The sequence below is a fragment of the Colletotrichum fructicola genome, assembly GCF_000319635.2.
Source record: "Colletotrichum fructicola Nara gc5 chromosome Unknown KSG_Nara_v1_contig04, whole genome shotgun sequence".
NCBI lineage: Eukaryota > Fungi > Ascomycota > Sordariomycetes > Glomerellales > Glomerellaceae > Colletotrichum > Colletotrichum fructicola.
In genome coordinates, this window is record NW_027094054.1 from 1,154,987 (window position 1) to 1,170,420 (window position 15,434).

The 15,434-nt window shown below is 50.1% G+C and overlaps 7 protein-coding genes across 7 annotated transcripts; 3 read left to right on the top strand and 4 right to left on the bottom strand.

Moving 5' to 3' along the window:
* Window positions 1–99: 99 nt before the first annotated feature.
* Window positions 100–1,189, top strand: swnN-0 (Oxidoreductase swnN; the record flags this gene model as incomplete). Its single annotated transcript, XM_066151802.1, has 4 exons — window positions 100–198; window positions 255–484; window positions 533–879; window positions 939–1,189. The coding sequence occupies 4 exons, from the start codon at window positions 100–102 to the stop codon at window positions 1,187–1,189; spliced, it is 927 nt and encodes a 308-aa protein (XP_066008679.1).
* A 332-nt stretch (window positions 1,190–1,521) lies between these two features.
* Window positions 1,522–3,567, bottom strand: CGGC5_v007120 (uncharacterized protein; the record flags this gene model as incomplete). Its single annotated transcript, XM_066151803.1, has 4 exons — window positions 1,522–2,813; window positions 2,873–3,277; window positions 3,340–3,377; window positions 3,449–3,567. 4 exons carry the CDS (start codon window positions 3,565–3,567, stop codon window positions 1,522–1,524), a joined length of 1,854 nt encoding a protein of 617 aa, XP_066008708.1.
* A 1,022-nt stretch (window positions 3,568–4,589) lies between these two features.
* On the bottom strand, window positions 4,590–5,349 carry CGGC5_v007121 (uncharacterized protein; the record flags this gene model as incomplete). The annotated part of the gene is made up of 2 exons (XM_066151804.1): window positions 4,590–5,022; window positions 5,072–5,349. The coding sequence occupies 2 exons, from the start codon at window positions 5,347–5,349 to the stop codon at window positions 4,590–4,592; spliced, it is 711 nt and encodes a 236-aa protein (XP_066008707.1).
* Window positions 5,350–5,455: 106 nt separating this feature from the next.
* Window positions 5,456–6,169, bottom strand: CGGC5_v007122 (uncharacterized protein; the record flags this gene model as incomplete). Its single annotated transcript, XM_066151805.1, has 4 exons — window positions 5,456–5,480; window positions 5,540–5,683; window positions 5,739–5,922; window positions 6,025–6,169. 4 exons carry the CDS (start codon window positions 6,167–6,169, stop codon window positions 5,456–5,458), a joined length of 498 nt encoding a protein of 165 aa, XP_066008817.1.
* A 2,433-nt stretch (window positions 6,170–8,602) lies between these two features.
* On the top strand, window positions 8,603–9,021 carry CGGC5_v007123 (uncharacterized protein; the record flags this gene model as incomplete). Its single annotated transcript, XM_032024403.1, has 3 exons — window positions 8,603–8,863; window positions 8,915–8,938; window positions 8,992–9,021. 3 exons carry the CDS (start codon window positions 8,603–8,605, stop codon window positions 9,019–9,021), a joined length of 315 nt encoding a protein of 104 aa, XP_031878890.1.
* A 400-nt stretch (window positions 9,022–9,421) lies between these two features.
* On the bottom strand, window positions 9,422–11,269 carry HXT5-0 (putative glucose transporter HXT5; the record flags this gene model as incomplete). The annotated part of the gene is made up of 6 exons (XM_032024404.1): window positions 9,422–9,664; window positions 9,723–9,817; window positions 9,877–10,416; window positions 10,470–10,779; window positions 10,832–11,072; window positions 11,127–11,269. The coding sequence occupies 6 exons, from the start codon at window positions 11,267–11,269 to the stop codon at window positions 9,422–9,424; spliced, it is 1,572 nt and encodes a 523-aa protein (XP_031878891.1).
* Window positions 11,270–12,261: 992 nt separating this feature from the next.
* uidA-1 (Beta-glucuronidase) lies at window positions 12,262–14,049 on the top strand (the record flags this gene model as incomplete). Its single annotated transcript, XM_032024405.1, has 1 exon — window positions 12,262–14,049. One exon carries the CDS (start codon window positions 12,262–12,264, stop codon window positions 14,047–14,049), a length of 1,788 nt encoding a protein of 595 aa, XP_031878894.1.
* Between the last annotated feature and the right edge of the window lie 1,385 nt (window positions 14,050–15,434).

The window sequence follows — 15,434 nt, forward strand, 5'->3', positions numbered from 1 at the left end:
AGGCGATCATTCCTCAGAGCATTCTTCTTCTCCTCTTTTCTCAGCGTGGTCAACGTTGCAGTCTGCATCTCAGTCTATCATTATTTGGCATCATTCAATATGGTCGTTGCGATTGCTGGTGGCACCGGCGATGTAGGTAGGACTATCGTGGATCAACTGGTGAGGTCTGGTAAAGACTTCATTGTACTTTGTCGCAAAGTGGGGAACCTAATAATAATAAGCTATAGCCACAACAGACGCTGACTGCAGAATAGGTCCCTTCCCCACCTTCAACAAGCGGACCCAGGTTCGTAGCTATCAACTATGATGACATCCAGGAGGCTTCAAAGACTCTTGAAGTTTACAATGTCGACACCATTCTCTCGACCTTGAACATCGAAGGACCCTCTGAGCAATCGCAGCTGAACCTCATCGCAGCTGCAGATCTGTCACCGATCACACGGAGATTCATCCCAAGCGAGTTTGCGGGATATGTGCCGTTGGGGTATTTGAAAACGCGGACTCAGTGACTGATTATTCTGACGTGAAATAGGGAAACTATCGAAGATGCCATGACTGGCCCTGGCCTGCGTGCTGCTAAGGCCCTTGCCAAGACAGGATTAGTCTTCACACGCGTGGCTAGTGGTATGTTCATGGACTATTTCGGCCTCCCAAACATTCCAAGCCATTTGAGACCATTCCAATGGGGCCTCAACGTGCCCGCTCGAAAGGCCGCTATCCCTGGAAATGGCAATGAGCAGTTCAGTGTGACATACTCCAAAGATCTTGCTCGATTTCTTGATCGTCTTCTAGATGAGACTTCATGGCCTGAGTGGAGTATTATCAGCGGCGCCGATACATGCATGAATGAATTGTTGAGCTTGGCTGAGAAGGTTACTGGTGAGTAACACGGGTACCCTAAGCTTTACCCGAGACAACGAGAAACTGATATTACTTAGGTGACAAGTTTGATGTGGTCTATGACCCAGTTGAAGACCTTCAAACAGGGAAGGCCACGCTCGTGTTCAAGGATGGTGCTTCGTATGGTGGCATGGACTCAGTATTGATGGCTGCGATGTTGGGATTAAGCATCGCTCAGAATAAAATGCTTCTGCCAAAGGACAGAAGGTTGAACGATAAGTTTCCAGACATTCAGCCAATCTCTGTTGACAGGTTTATGGCTGAGGCTTGGGCAAAAAATCAGGGTTAGAGTTACATGCTATCCGAGTATCTTGAGCAGATGTGGATATGGTCGGCTTTCTAATATTGAGATCTGCCAATAAATATTAAGGAATACTACCCCATACTGGATGTTTACTTTGGTTCTCAGCAATCATTGCGTCAATAGATTTGTTGCCAAAACTTTTCACTGGTTCTTGGGTTTTTACTTGTGTTTAATTTACTTCAAAAGAGCAAAACATTGAGCAAAGGTGCGACAAACATGCGGTCGAGAAGAGGGCGCTTTTTGGCCGTTAGCGCCGGGACCGGGTCCGATAGCAGCCCCACTCGTGCTTCCGGCGCCGACTTTGCTCTTCACATGCTCTAGATGATGGATAGTGCACGAGACCTGGACCACCGGAATAACTTGAGGTCTTCACATCGCCATTTTCCAACCCTCATATACACGTGTTTCTCTTTGTCAAGACACTGCAAGGCCAATCCTTCAATCCAGACCGGAGGCGACTTCATGTTGCGATGTTTCCCGAGACAGCTGTACTCGAGATACCCCACAGCCGTTCGCTTACGGACGTGCCCTGGGACATTGGACCTGACAATACAGACGGGGAGGCACCACAACTCAACGAGAAGGGACAACTCATTGTTATCAATCGTCACTGCCCCTAAAGACTCGCCAGTCTCTGCGTCGACCAGGTCGTCGCCCCGCTTGAGCTTTGCCGGGAGGTGCTTTTGGAAATCGTATTCAACATAGGGCACGTAATACGCCTTCCTGAGTCGACCTCTTACTCTCAGCAGCGGCCGTGGCTCATCCTGGCTCAACGCTTCAATGCCGAGAATGTCCAGCCATCTCGTATCAATGAACTCTCTAGGGGCATTAGACAGAACGAACCTGCAAGCCCCCGGCAGCGAGCCCCATGACCACGACGGTGCGCGATATGACCTTAATTCTCTCTGGGTCTTGACTCCTTCTGCCACCACCCAAATGAGTCCCCGGTGTATGTCGCCTTTCCAGAGTCCGGAGACATACTCATCCTTCAGCGCGAACTGAAGTGCCTGCATTATGCCAGCAACGGCATGAAAGATGTCGGATGGCATGGTCAATTTGCAGTGCGTGTACTCCCGTACGATCTCGTACCAGCCGTGATAGAGTCTGTGGGATGCGACAGGCGATGAGTACAGGTCTTCCCCAATCTGGGATGTAGACTGCGCACGCTGCCAACCCATGATCGACCACCGCATGTCCTTATCTTCTCTGCTGCTTTCCAAAGGCCTACCTTCTGGAATATTCTCTGATGCAATTTCTTCTTGGCACTGCCAGCTCATCTGTGTCAAGGAGAACAAAAGCAGTCTTGGTGACAAGACGCGCTCCTGGACAACCCACGCTCTTGTCCATAGCGGAGGCTTATGGTCGCCCCAGATATCGCGTGCCGGGTCGGGAAAGTATAGTGCATGCGCGAACCCTTTCATCTTTCCATCTTCAGGGAAAGTAATTTCTGTCGGTATCGGAGAGGTAAGGCCGGGATGCCGTGTCGCAAACAGGCCGCCCTCGCCACCAGATGAACTGACCCCGGAGATGGTCATGAGGGAGTTGGTGTAGTATTGACACATTCTTTTAGCCTCAAACTCCCAGTCATCTTTCGAATCTTGGATGATGCCTAGAAAGGACATGTATCAGCAGAACGACACCAAGAATACCTACAAGCACAAGACTTACAAAGCGAGTCTATCCACAGATACCGAATGCCTAATGCCCTCGAAGAAATAACAGCATCGCGGAAGGTCTGAGATAAGTCCTCTAGGAGAACATACTGTCTTCTTTGTGTAATAGTAGCCTGCTTTGTAGTAATAATCGTCGACTTGCCCCAGCAATGACTCAACGTAATGTATGGGCCGAAGCGTCCGGCACCGTCAACAAGGCGGAGTCCCGATGGACAGCTTTTTGCCATGACGTCCAAGACACGAGAGGGGAGCGGGGCCAGAGGATTAGTAACTAGGCTGCAAGAAGGATGGGTTGCGAGACATCGCTTTGCCCAAGAAGCTGCAAGACGAAAATCGTCATCTGTGCCAGTTGCCCATGAAGATTTGGCTGCTTTCGATGTCAGGATGGAGCTGATCCCGCCTGTAGTGGTGATTAGCTTGGATCATACTATGCCTTGAAGACATGAGCAAGAGCAACCCGACCTTCATACTGCGTGAAGTGAAACGGAACTTGGAACAAGCTGGGATTCGTTAGGAGAAATGCAGCTAGACAGCAATATGTCGCCCTGTCATTCCCAATACCGATTCGAACATCTGGATACCAGCGGATCTCGACTGCACTCTCTGGGAGCACACGAGGAGGCCTACTGCGGTCACCAAAGATACTGTGCTTGAAGTTGTCGAGTAATAGTGCGCATAGGTGACAGCCATCCTCTGCAGCGGCTCGCAGTGCCTTGATACTCGGCTGGTGAGAATATGGGTAGAATGACCCGTGAATATCTGCCGTTACATTCTGAGATCGAAATAGGTAGTACCATGTTGGCAAGCATTGGTCCGGTTGGAGAGAAACATCCCTGAACTTAATGTTTGCACAAACTGAGCATAACATAGTTGGCTTCAGGGAGGATGTGTAGGCTTTGGTTGTGACAGACAATTTTCCCGCCCAGGCTGCAACTGGTTGAAAATCCCCGCGCCTTGGCAGCAGTCGCCTTCGTCAGACTTCAGACCTTGCAATTGCATAATCGAGGCTTTCTTTACTGACAGGGGTCACGACTGCATGACATCTATGTGGGAGTGTCTGTCAGATTGGGTACATACGTATATGTAGAGGGGCGCAACAATAAGCGGGCCCGATGCCCTTTTGCGAATTTGGCAGTGTCATTGGGTTACAGCCTTGCTGCTGAATGAGTACTTGCGCGTCGAGGTTTTATGAATGGAATTCGCATACCTACTGGAAGATTGTCCCAGAAATCTGTTTTAAACAAGTTTCAGGCATTACACGAGATAAGTATACCAGGGAAAGAACATATGGTAGGGACCATCGACCCATGGAATTTGAGACTTTGGGATGCGCGCAAACATTTAACACATACGGCCATTGCGCAACATTAGGTACTCACTCGACATCTGGCCTCCTATCTTTCTTACGTTTCCAATAAAACTTTGTGCTCAATAGGATTAGATTACGTGACTTCTGAACGCCCTTTGTCCTAGGGAACAGGGACGCACCGGCGTAAAGTTACACACCTATACACACACAAATACAGGCCCTCTAACTCAGTGCTGACATAGACCCCTGAACAAAACATTCATGAGAAAAGGTAGTGTTTCTACCATCACAAATATTGGCGATGATGCCAGAAGAGTCTGTGATAAAGACTGTTTTGGGTTTAAAGTGAAAGTGCCTACGTGAGATTTCTAGTCAACATCCACCGTACTTCCATAGCAACATGTCAGCATGAATGCTGTGGAGCATTTTTAAGCTCTACTTCCGAGCTTGAAAACATCTTGCCCAAAGGTACCATCGCGCTCTTCAACCCAGCCCCGCGAAACTCTGGATCGGCCAAACCTTTGAGAACCTCAAGCATCCTATCTACAGGGACGTCAATCGCCTCATCTTCGAAGAGCCTAGCGGAGTGCCCAACTGGGGCAAGCTTCGAGATCAGCAGGATTCTCACAAAGCCTTGGAAGTCTTCGTCGTCCGAGTCCGAATCTGAGTCTTCCTCGAGAATTCTGATCATTGAGTTGTTTCTTCGGCGGCCTTTCTTACGTCCATGGTTTGCGACCGTTCCATCATTGGCCTTCAAATCATTCAAGGCCTTCGACCTCCGGAAGACTTTGCAGCTTGGCTCGAACACCGTCTTGAAGAACATGTTGCATTCTTGGCTTTTCAGGGTCAGTGACGGCAAGCTGGGCGCCAGGCTAGAGAGCTTACCACTGTACTTCAACGCCCGCCTCGTTTGGCGATGTCGTCCCGCACTTCGGGCAGCTTGCTGACGTCGCCCATTTCATAGTGCGTCGTGCATCTCTACATATCAGGCTCATAGAAACTCTCTGATAGGGTGAGAACGCGCTCTCCCAGTCGAGTGACCGATCCATTTCTCGACCAGTGGCTCGCTCCTGCAACGTATAGCGGCCCTTTTGGATTCGATGGGAGCCTTTCTTGCCTTTGAAGCGGTCGACGATAATGAACTCGAACACCTCCCATGACATGATAGTTCTAAGATATATCGGAAAGACTCTTCCTGTGGCATCCTCGAAAACAAAGTCTTCGTCGCTCATCGGTCTGTCTAGCCACATCGTACCTGTTCCTATACGACTAAGGTCGGCTGAGACTGCAAGCACTAAAGCCATAATTTGAGTTGTCAGGTTCATTAAATCTATCCCTAAACTCGAAACATACTCGAGCCTTGAGAGAACCTGCCGACCAATCACTCCTAGGTACCCCATAAGTGACTGGTTGGTGTCTTGGATGATAGCTGCTGTGCGCTTCTCGCTACCAGATATCTTCTGGATAGTAGCGACGTGGGCTTGACGGATAGTAAACCTATTAGAAGTCAGCATTGCCGCAGGAAATAATTTTGTTACGAGATGAACCGTACAATGTTGTAAGCTCCAACAACGTATTCATCGATATCGCATGTCGTAGCAATTCCTCGCGGAACTTCTCAATCTCTTTCTCCTCTAGCCTCCACTGGACTTTCCTAGCGGCATCTCTCAATACGTTGTTTGTCCCATGATTGGCAAAGCTAGGCCCGAATTTTCGAATCTTGTCGCAAAAGCCTACTAAGCATTGCCTGGTTTCCTCAACCTGGCGCAAAGCAAGCGTTCGTACTTCACCCCGTAATTCCTGATCATGACAAAGCTTCTCTATCTGCCGGACCGTACTTTCGAGAATTTTGAGGCTCTGTGCGACGCCTCGGTATTCTTTTCTTGATCCACAAGAATCATCTAGCGCTGCCGCAATGTTCTTGATAAGTTCCAGAACGGCGATGAAGTCGCCGACGGCACCGAAAGCAAGCGTGAACTCCATGTGGGAATAGGAGAGCGGCTGGCTGTTTGAAGGACGAAGCTGAAAATTGGGAAGGGAGACTGGAAGGGGTCACAAATGTCCGTGTCGGAGTGAGCGGTGAAGACCTCCCTTTTTCAGCGACGGTAGAAATTGAGGCGCCCACATGCGATTTTCACTGCCACTAGATACGTGCCTGGTGTGAGACAAGAAGGCTTACACATAGGAAAGGCAGGAAGGCTGCCTTGACCTGCGTTCCAGTCGATGTGGTGAGCCAAGGCTTCATTCCTCGAGTCTTGCCGAAAGCCTAGCCTACCATCCAATTTACCTGGAATCCTGAATGATCTTGACGGCGCTTGGCTGCAGTGAAGTCATTGTCAGTTGGTGAAAACCGACTTCGACATTTCGTGAAGCACAGAAAAGTATATATAGAGAAGAAAATACCGGCCATCTCGAGGCATATTTCAGAGGCAGCACTTGTAAAATGAGGACTGACGATGATCTCGTTGATGCAAATAGTCAAGCTCCATGATGAACAAATGGCGCCCAAAATAGCGGCATACGGAGGTCTTCCTCCCTGGCAGCCAGCACAGCCTCTTTCAACGCTGACGCCACAGCGCCGTCATGCCAGTCCATTCCGCCTTCTAACAGCTTCGAATAAAGTTGTTGGCCACCGTAACACAAGTTGTGTTGTCAGATTGCCATAGGCAGCCCACAACGTGCGGGAACCCGACAACTTGGAAACCGCTGACTACATGAATCATTCCATCTGCCAAAATTTTCTCCTTGTTTTCCGCCGTCGAGCAGGCAGACAGATACGCCACATGCGCGTTCGCGAGGTTAAGCCCCACCACGCTGCGCACCGTGAGCCGATCCTGTTCCTCTATCCCTTCATCGCACTTTCTCAGGATGAGTCCGCTGCTCAAAGGGTCGCGATGATCAGCGAATCCGTGGCATGCCATGTGGGCGATACTGCACTTCTTCAATGATTGAATGACCTGCCTGCCTGCTTTGCAGTCGGCATGTCCAGCACCCCAACAAGTGGATGACCCTCCGCTGCCTTCCTCACGTCATTCCTTTCATCCGTCACCCCAGCAAGGCTCCCTGCGCTCCCTGCGCTCCCTGCCCCTGGTGTCGTGTGCATCGTGGCGATGATGAGTGAGCCATGTGTGCCTTTTCGCACCCTTGCTTCTTGCTGACTGTGTGCGAGCGCCTTGATGGACGGCGCATAAGAAGAGATCACCCGGTTGAGGGTATTTTCGGTCGAGCCGCGGCGATGTTTCCCTGCTGCATGGAACGGTATGGAGCTGGCCAGGCCCGTTGGTCGACGTTCAAAAGCTTGATGATGATTGGAAGAGCCAAGATGTCTCTGGTGACCATTTCTTGTTCTCAGATGAGTACCTACACAGTTTCGCTTCTGTAAAATTGAAAAGAAAAATAAAAAATTCGTGCCTGCTTGTCACTGACTGAGACGAACTATGCTTGCAGATTTAATTCTGTTTCTGGAAAAGTAAAGGGTCTGCTGAAAAGCCGATCTTGAGTGCATTCGATGACCAAAGTCTAAACTGGACGTTCATTTATTTTGGGCGAGAGACATCAATTTTCCAATAGACTCCTTGTTTAGCCGTCATTATGCCCAATAGCGAGTTCTTCAAGCTGACTGGTGCGCACACTAGTCCAGATTATGGCTTCGTCAAGTGTGGGTTCATCTCAACTTTTGCAGTCAACGCCAAGCGAAAATATCATAAGCCCTCCACATAAATATCTATGCTACATACCCCAACAGTTTTCTCCTTCAATTTCTGGAGACACAAGTTCATATTTGCAGCAGAAAGTCGGCGATCCAGTTACCGACAGCTACTTGCTGTGATTTGCCGTGAAGGACGAGACTGAGCAGACGCCGAGGCCTTTGGATGAATCATAAGAATCCGCGGCGTGTCCCGGGGCTCAAGTCGAGGTTTCATCAGCACAGCCAGGGGTTGATATGCGCTGACTGTGCGCGTATGCATCAGACCTGCATGGAAGTTCCAGAACGTTGCATAGGTGAGCTCTCAGACTCTGAGTAAGCAATATGTCCCGCGCCTCAGTTGCGCATACTGGACCAAATGACATTTTAAACTTTGGCTGAAGTATCGCAGGCTTGGGGCCACTCAAAGCTGAGCAATCAGAGCGCAGGGCAATGCGCAGGGCTTTGCTGCATATCACTGGAAAATAAGCTAAACGGTTTTGTTTCCCGAGTCAGCCGGATTCCAGGACATCGTCAACGGTCGGTAACGTTTGATGAATAAGTTGAGAGGAAACGTGACGCTCACATGAAAGCGAGTCATGCGATGCCTCCGAGGCCCTGGGTCCACAAGATGCCCAATACCTACATATATACCGCTTCGTGCTTTCTTGGGCCTTCTTTGAATGCCTATCCTCTCATTTTGAATTCAGTAACAAGACACCGCTGTCAAGATGAAGCTGTTTCTTCCCTTGGTTATGTTCGCGGCGGCAGCTTATGCCGCAAGCCCCGAGACATTGATGGAGTTCCAAATGGATCTTCGTGACCCTTACAACCCTTTGACTCTCAGAGGCCACCCACCCGACTGTGGCGACGAAAACGAGGGTGAGAACGGCGGGCCTGTCGGCGACAATGGCGGATCTCCTAGCCCGGGTCAAGGTTCGAGTGGTAGATACAACGTCTGCTGTCGGTACAACGGTCAACACAATAAATGCGTAAGTCGCTCAATGATGACAACTGTACATGATGGCTAACACGTAGTGTAGATTTGCTTGGCTCGGTGCAGGGCGGTTCGTATCTCAACATGGACCATCTAGAGATCCGTTGGCTAATATTGATCTAGGACTGCAACGCTGGAATCTGTTTGATGTAAATCGCATTCAACTCTCGTGTGCCAATGGAAACGTACATACTCTGAGACGGAGTATTCGATCAACGGCAAAGTCCATACACACTGAAGGAGCATTTACTTGTTTCCACATGTCGCTCCTATTGTACGGAGGAGTCGATGACAGAAGTGTCAATTTAATGGTTAGGAGGGAGCACGCATGATTCATATACCCAATTTCAATTTGGATAAACATTTCATTTGATACATTTCCTATGGTTTGAGTGACCGTATCAGGTCCATTCACATCGAAGCCGAGCCTAATAAACTCAAATTCGAAATGTCGCCCTCGGCAAGGTAGTATAACATCCAACGCAGTAGCTAAAGCAGAATACGGTACAGATGTAGGTAAGCCTCGTGAATCATTTGATGTATGCGCCACAGCTTAAAGGTCTCGAGCGCGCAGCTCGATACCGGCCTGATGCGCTGTCTTTGTCTTAGCAAATTTCCATGCGGGAATACGACGCTCGAATAGTTCATCAAGCTCTCGATATGTGCGCCCCTTTGTCTCGGGATAGAGCAGAACACAAGGGATGAGGTATACAAAGGTGACGCCTCCAAAAAAGAGACCGATCTTTTGCTGCCAGCCAGCGTACTGATTTGAAAGCATCAACGGCACAGTGTAGTTCTACTCTGGTTAGGCTTGGATGGGCATGAAAATGACAAGATGTGATGCCATGACTTACAAAAATGATACCCGTGATGTATTGAACAGTTACAGCTAGTGAAGTTGTCTTCGCCCTCAGCTTCGGACTTGAGACCTCGACAAGGGAGATCCAGCCTAGAAATATTAGTATACGTATGATCGATCCCAGAAGGTTAAACTAATGACAGGCTCACCGATTGGAGCCAGTGAGTTGGCATACAGGAATGCCCAGATACCGCATAGAGCAATCAGTACAGGACCGGACGCCGAGGTGGGTTGCATAAACCCCAGGCCGCCGACGATGAAGCAAATGACCATCATGCCGAAACCCCCTCCGAGAACCAGGGTGCGGCGACCGACCTTGTCAACCATGTAGAACGACAAGATGATCCCGACCAGAAGAATGGCGTTGATGATGATTTTGCCCAAGAAGGGATCTTCGACGTTTGCCATGGAGAAGAAATATGTTGTGTAGCCAAACATGAGGGGCACGCCAACGACATTCTGAAAGGTCAGGGGCAGGGTTGAGATGATAGCACGCTTGAGGTTGATTGGAGTCATGAGGGCTTTCCAATCACTATCGCCACCGAGGGACTGGGAAAGGGCGATTGACTGGTCGATTTCATACCGCATAACAGCGTACTCATGTTCAACGTCATAACCCTCGACGTTTCCAACAAGTCTTCGGAGAGAGTTCTTGGCTTCTTCGTGTTTTCCCTTGGAGGCATACCAGGCTGAGCCTAGTTAGCTATGGCCTAACGCTGCTTTTAGGTGGTTTAAAACGTACCTGGAGACTCCGGTAAGAAAAGCATCGGCATGATCCAGAGTCCGCAGAACACAAACTCCGAGTAGAAGATGTTTCTGAAGTGCATGGGGTTGGTGTCCTCGAGGATCTTGAGTCCGATGGCAAGGAAAACCTGACCCAACGAAAAGGCGAGGGAAAAGCTGCCCAATAGCGCGCCACGGAACTGAGGCATTGCAATCTCGGACATGTATACCATGACGGAGGTGCCCATCATACCACCGGCACAGCCTGCGATCAGTCTGGCAACGAGGAGGACAATCCAATCCTTGGATATAATGGCGACTATGATGGACTTTTGTTGTTAGTCTTTGTCGGTTCTAGGGGTGTGGAGGATTATTGCTTACCAATGTCAGGAAGAACGTGACTCCCCACATGTTGAACTTCCGCCCGAAGCGATCCGCTGTGTGGGGAGCGATGAGCTGAATGGCGATGGCAGTGACGAAGAACATGGAGCTCCATAGGGAGACATGGTTGGCGTTGAGAGCCATTTGGCCAGTCTTGGGGTCTCGAACGGTAGCGAATTGCTTGATGAAGCCTTCGTTGGCGACGATGCTTCCGACTACCGAATTGGCATAGCCCGCGTACCTGGAAGGAAGCCTCAGCGTGTCTGGTTTGTGAATTCATGGGGAGCAAACTGACATTCCCGCAAGCGACACAGAAAGGCCGCAAGCGTAGAGCCTCCAGAACTTCTTGATACATTTCGCCCTACTCCAGTCGGCAAATGCAGAGGTGATAGGTGTTACTTCCCCACCCTCTTTCGAGATGCCGGCTTCATGGTCCATCTCGGCTGCTTCCTCGAGATGGTCGCCATTCGGCTTCTCGGCTATATGAGCACCGTCGCGATCTTGTGTTATCTCTTGGTGACAGAAAGAGAATGAAGAGAATGAATGACAATTCGAGACAGCGGCAATGAACGACCACGGACAGTGCAAGAAGCAACACAAGAGTTCAAAGCTCAAAAGTTGAGTAGTCGCAAGTCCCGACGTTTTGGAAAGCCCGGGGATGTGGGGTGGTTCTTTATGAAGACCAACCGTGGGGAAACAGGTTTCCTAGAGGCTAGAGCTCGTGGGGACCTTCAGCGACGACGCTTATTGTTACCATAAATGGTCAATACTGACCAGAGCAGCTTTAGTATCATGTCACATTACACCCATGAATATGAGAACAGCGTGATTTCTGGGGTTCAGAAATATGTCCCGGCCTCTCGACCATGCCCGATCCCTGACACCACAGGGCAAGCCCACCTCACTTCATCCACTTTGTTGATGATGGCTTAAGATGGTTGGCCGTTGCAACGTGAGCAGACCGGCCTTTAGCCGAACATTTCCAAAAGCCCGGCACTCGTTTCCATAGTTCAACCGTACTTACCCCATGTGTTTGGTGAATGCAGAAAATCCTAACACTCAAGCTCTCGGTGTGGACCAAAATGGATGTTTAGCCCCGGAAAACCATCGGCCGATGACCGGCCGACCACCGGCCGATCGTTGCCCGGTCTCCGCAAAGTGCACTCTGTCGAGATCAATCCACCTGTCCGATGCACCTATAGCTCACATGACGCCTACATGGGTACTCAGTTCATACCCCTCACTATGACACAATGATAGTTGGTAGCTAATATTGCGCTTCGTATTTGGTGGGGCCTATGGGAGCAAGTGTGCCCATCTTGAGCCGCGGTGTATTTCAACTAAATCATCAGTCGTATAGCCTGACCCCCAAGCTCACGGCATGTTTGAAATCGCATTCTCTTCCTCGAAGGATATTCTTTCAAGACAATATGCTCAAGCCACAGGCTAACCCTATTCGGGAACTCGTCTCACTTGACGGGGTCTGGAACTTCGCCTTGGAACCTTCGACACAGCCGCAGCCGAAAGCATGGGAACATGATCTAACATCTCAACTCCAAGTCCCTGTACCAGCCAGTTACAACGACATCCTCATCGATCCAAAGATTCGAAACCATGTCGGATGGGTGTACTACCAACGTCACACAACGATTCCTCGCGCGTGGTCTGGAAGGCGGTATGTCCTTCGCTTCGATGCCGCCACCCATCGGGGCCGTGTCTACGTGAACGATCAATTCATCACGGAACACACTGGTGGATATACGCCATTCGAGGCGGATATCACTGATGCTGTGTCGCCGGGGCAAGAGTTCCGTTTGACTGTTGCTGTCAGCAATGAGTTGGACTGGACGACGATCCCTCCAGGCAGGATCGAAGTCGAGGACGGGAAGCGAAAGCAACACTATCAACACGACTTCTTCAACTACGCTGGACTTGCTCGATCTGTGTGGCTATACTGTGTCCCACAGATACATATCTCTGATGTAACCGTCAACACCGACGTCACCGAAGGAGGAAGAGTTGGCATCGTCAACTTTGAGATCAACACCAGCCAGTCGATATCAGACTCCAAAGTCAATGTGTCACTTGCAGATGAAGACGGCAAGGTGGTTGGAAAAGCATCTGGGATGACCGGAAAGGTAGTGGTGAGCTCGGTTCATCTGTGGCAGCCGGGAGCAGCATACCTCTACCAGCTTCGTATTCAGCTCGTCAATGACGAGGATCGTGCTGAAGACTCTTACCATCTTCCCGTTGGCATAAGATCAGTCGAGGTGAAAGACAACCGGTTCTTGATTAACGACGAGCCGTTCCATTTCCGCGGGTTTGGGAAGCACGAGGATACCCCTATTCGAGGCAAAGGCCATGATGCCGCATACATGATCCACGACTTCGAGCTGATGAAGTGGGTCGGGGCCAACTCATTCCGCGCGTCGCACTATCCCTACGCAGAGGAAGTGATGGAATATGCGGATCGTCATGGAGTTATCATCATCGACGAAACGGCTGCAGTTGGCTTGAACTTGGCTGTGGTTGCCGGCCTTCACGGGTCGAAGCAGTTGCCGACATACTCCCCTGACACGGTCAGCGACAAGACGAGGACATCGCATGAGAAAGCTATTCGAGAACTCATCGACCGCGATAAGAATCATCCCTCAGTCGTCATGTGGGCCATTGCCAACGAGCCGGCGGCACATGAGCCCGGGGCAAGGGAATATTTCGAACCGTTAGTCGCCCTTGCTCGCCATCTAGACTCCCGACCGATTTGCTACGCCAACGAGTTCCAAGGAAGCGTCGACAAATGTCTTATTTCCGACCTGTTGGACGTGCTGTGTCTCAATCGCTACTACGGCTGGTACCTGCACACGGGCGACCTCGAGGCTGCTGAGACCAATCTCGAGAAGGAACTGTTGCAATGGCAAGCGAAGTTCAACAAACCCATCGTGATGTCAGAATATGGTGCCGATACTCTTGCTGGGCTGCACACTGTGGGTGATGTTCCGTGGAGTGAGGAATACCAGAGCCGCGTGTTGGAAATGAGCCACAGAGTCTTTGATCGGATAGACAGTGTCGTTGGGGAGCATGTGTGGAACTTTGCGGACTTCCAGACCCCGTCGACCTTCATCTTCCGCGTAGACGGGAACAAGAAGGGTGTGTTCACGAGAGATCGGAGGCCGAAGATGGCAGCGCATGTGCTTCGAAAGCGATGGACCGGAAGTTAGCGACACACAGCGAAAGAATACTTGCCCCTGGCAAATGTTACCAAATTAATTTATTTGCATCATCACAGGTTATGAATCATGTGTGGCCAAATTTAATTGCTATTTTGAATGGCGCGGAGACCTTTCAAGCCTCTGACCTCGGACTAGATCTAATTGGCATTTACTTGACTGACAAGGCGATTAATAAAACATGTTGTTTTCCACTGAAGTCAAATGGCATGACCAAATTATCAGGGATACTTGCGTACAAAGTCTCAGATCTGACAAAATCCTGAGTGCGTTTCGATTCAGAATGGTGACTCGGATACTTGAGCCATCGAATCTCGGTCCTCTTCCACGCAGCCTGCATGTCATTCAGCTGCATCAGACCTGCTGGCCTGGGACTTGGCGGTGTTGGTTCACACTTTGATCGAATGCGCCAATGACGAAGCAGATCAGGTTCTGTGTGTACTCTTGGAGGATCTCACTGTCACCGTTTGCGATTAGTGACACAATTTGCTCGTGTTCGCGTGTGGATAACTGTTCTGATTGACCGAGCAAAAGTTCTCTGCCCTCAACGGCGGGCTTAGATATGCTGTCACTGCCCAGAATTTGGTTGTTTGCAACCTTCTCATGTTATGCAGACAGCTATTTCCGGCCTCGAGGTCAGCACTTTGGTGTAAATTTACCCCTCTTGGACAAACGGCGCAAACACCCTGGTCTGTTTGCACAGCCGAGCCTAGCCCACAGGCGATAATTACTATGGACTGTCGGATCCCGCCGACTCGAGTCAATCTCACTCGTCAAAATCATTGTATGCATTGTAAGTGATAATATTAAAACCGCTGTAGTGAATGAATTTGTTGTTTCGTGGCGCCATTGTTGCCACGAGGCTGCCATCTCGAACCCACGAGAAGAGGCTTTCGCATGATCTTTCAATGTTGATACGTCAAATGAGCCTGCGATAAGTAGCATCACCCATGAGTCCTGATGATTCGTTCGCATGCTCGATCCGGGTCGTCTTTCAAATGCGAGTCCAAGCCCTGGACCCTCCCCCTCGGCGAATCCCACGTGGCGTCGTCAATTACATCTTCTCAGCTTTCGCCATGGGGTCGAGTCTTGTTTGACTGTTTGCTTTTCGTTTACAGACCATCCGTGCCCCCCATACGTCCGTAACCACGCAAGCATGCAGGTTCCAACAGGCAGCACTCCACAGCACGGATTGCCGTCAGGCCTCTAATCTGCCAGCCCAATTCCCGATTGCAACGCTTCTCTGCTTGTGCCCACCTCTTTCCACGTTGTTTAACGGGATACCCCGACGATCTTGGCTCTAATCAGCCACCAGCCTGTCAACCGAGATTCTGGGCAGATGCACCCGGTCGTTTGGCTCACTTACCAAGTAATTT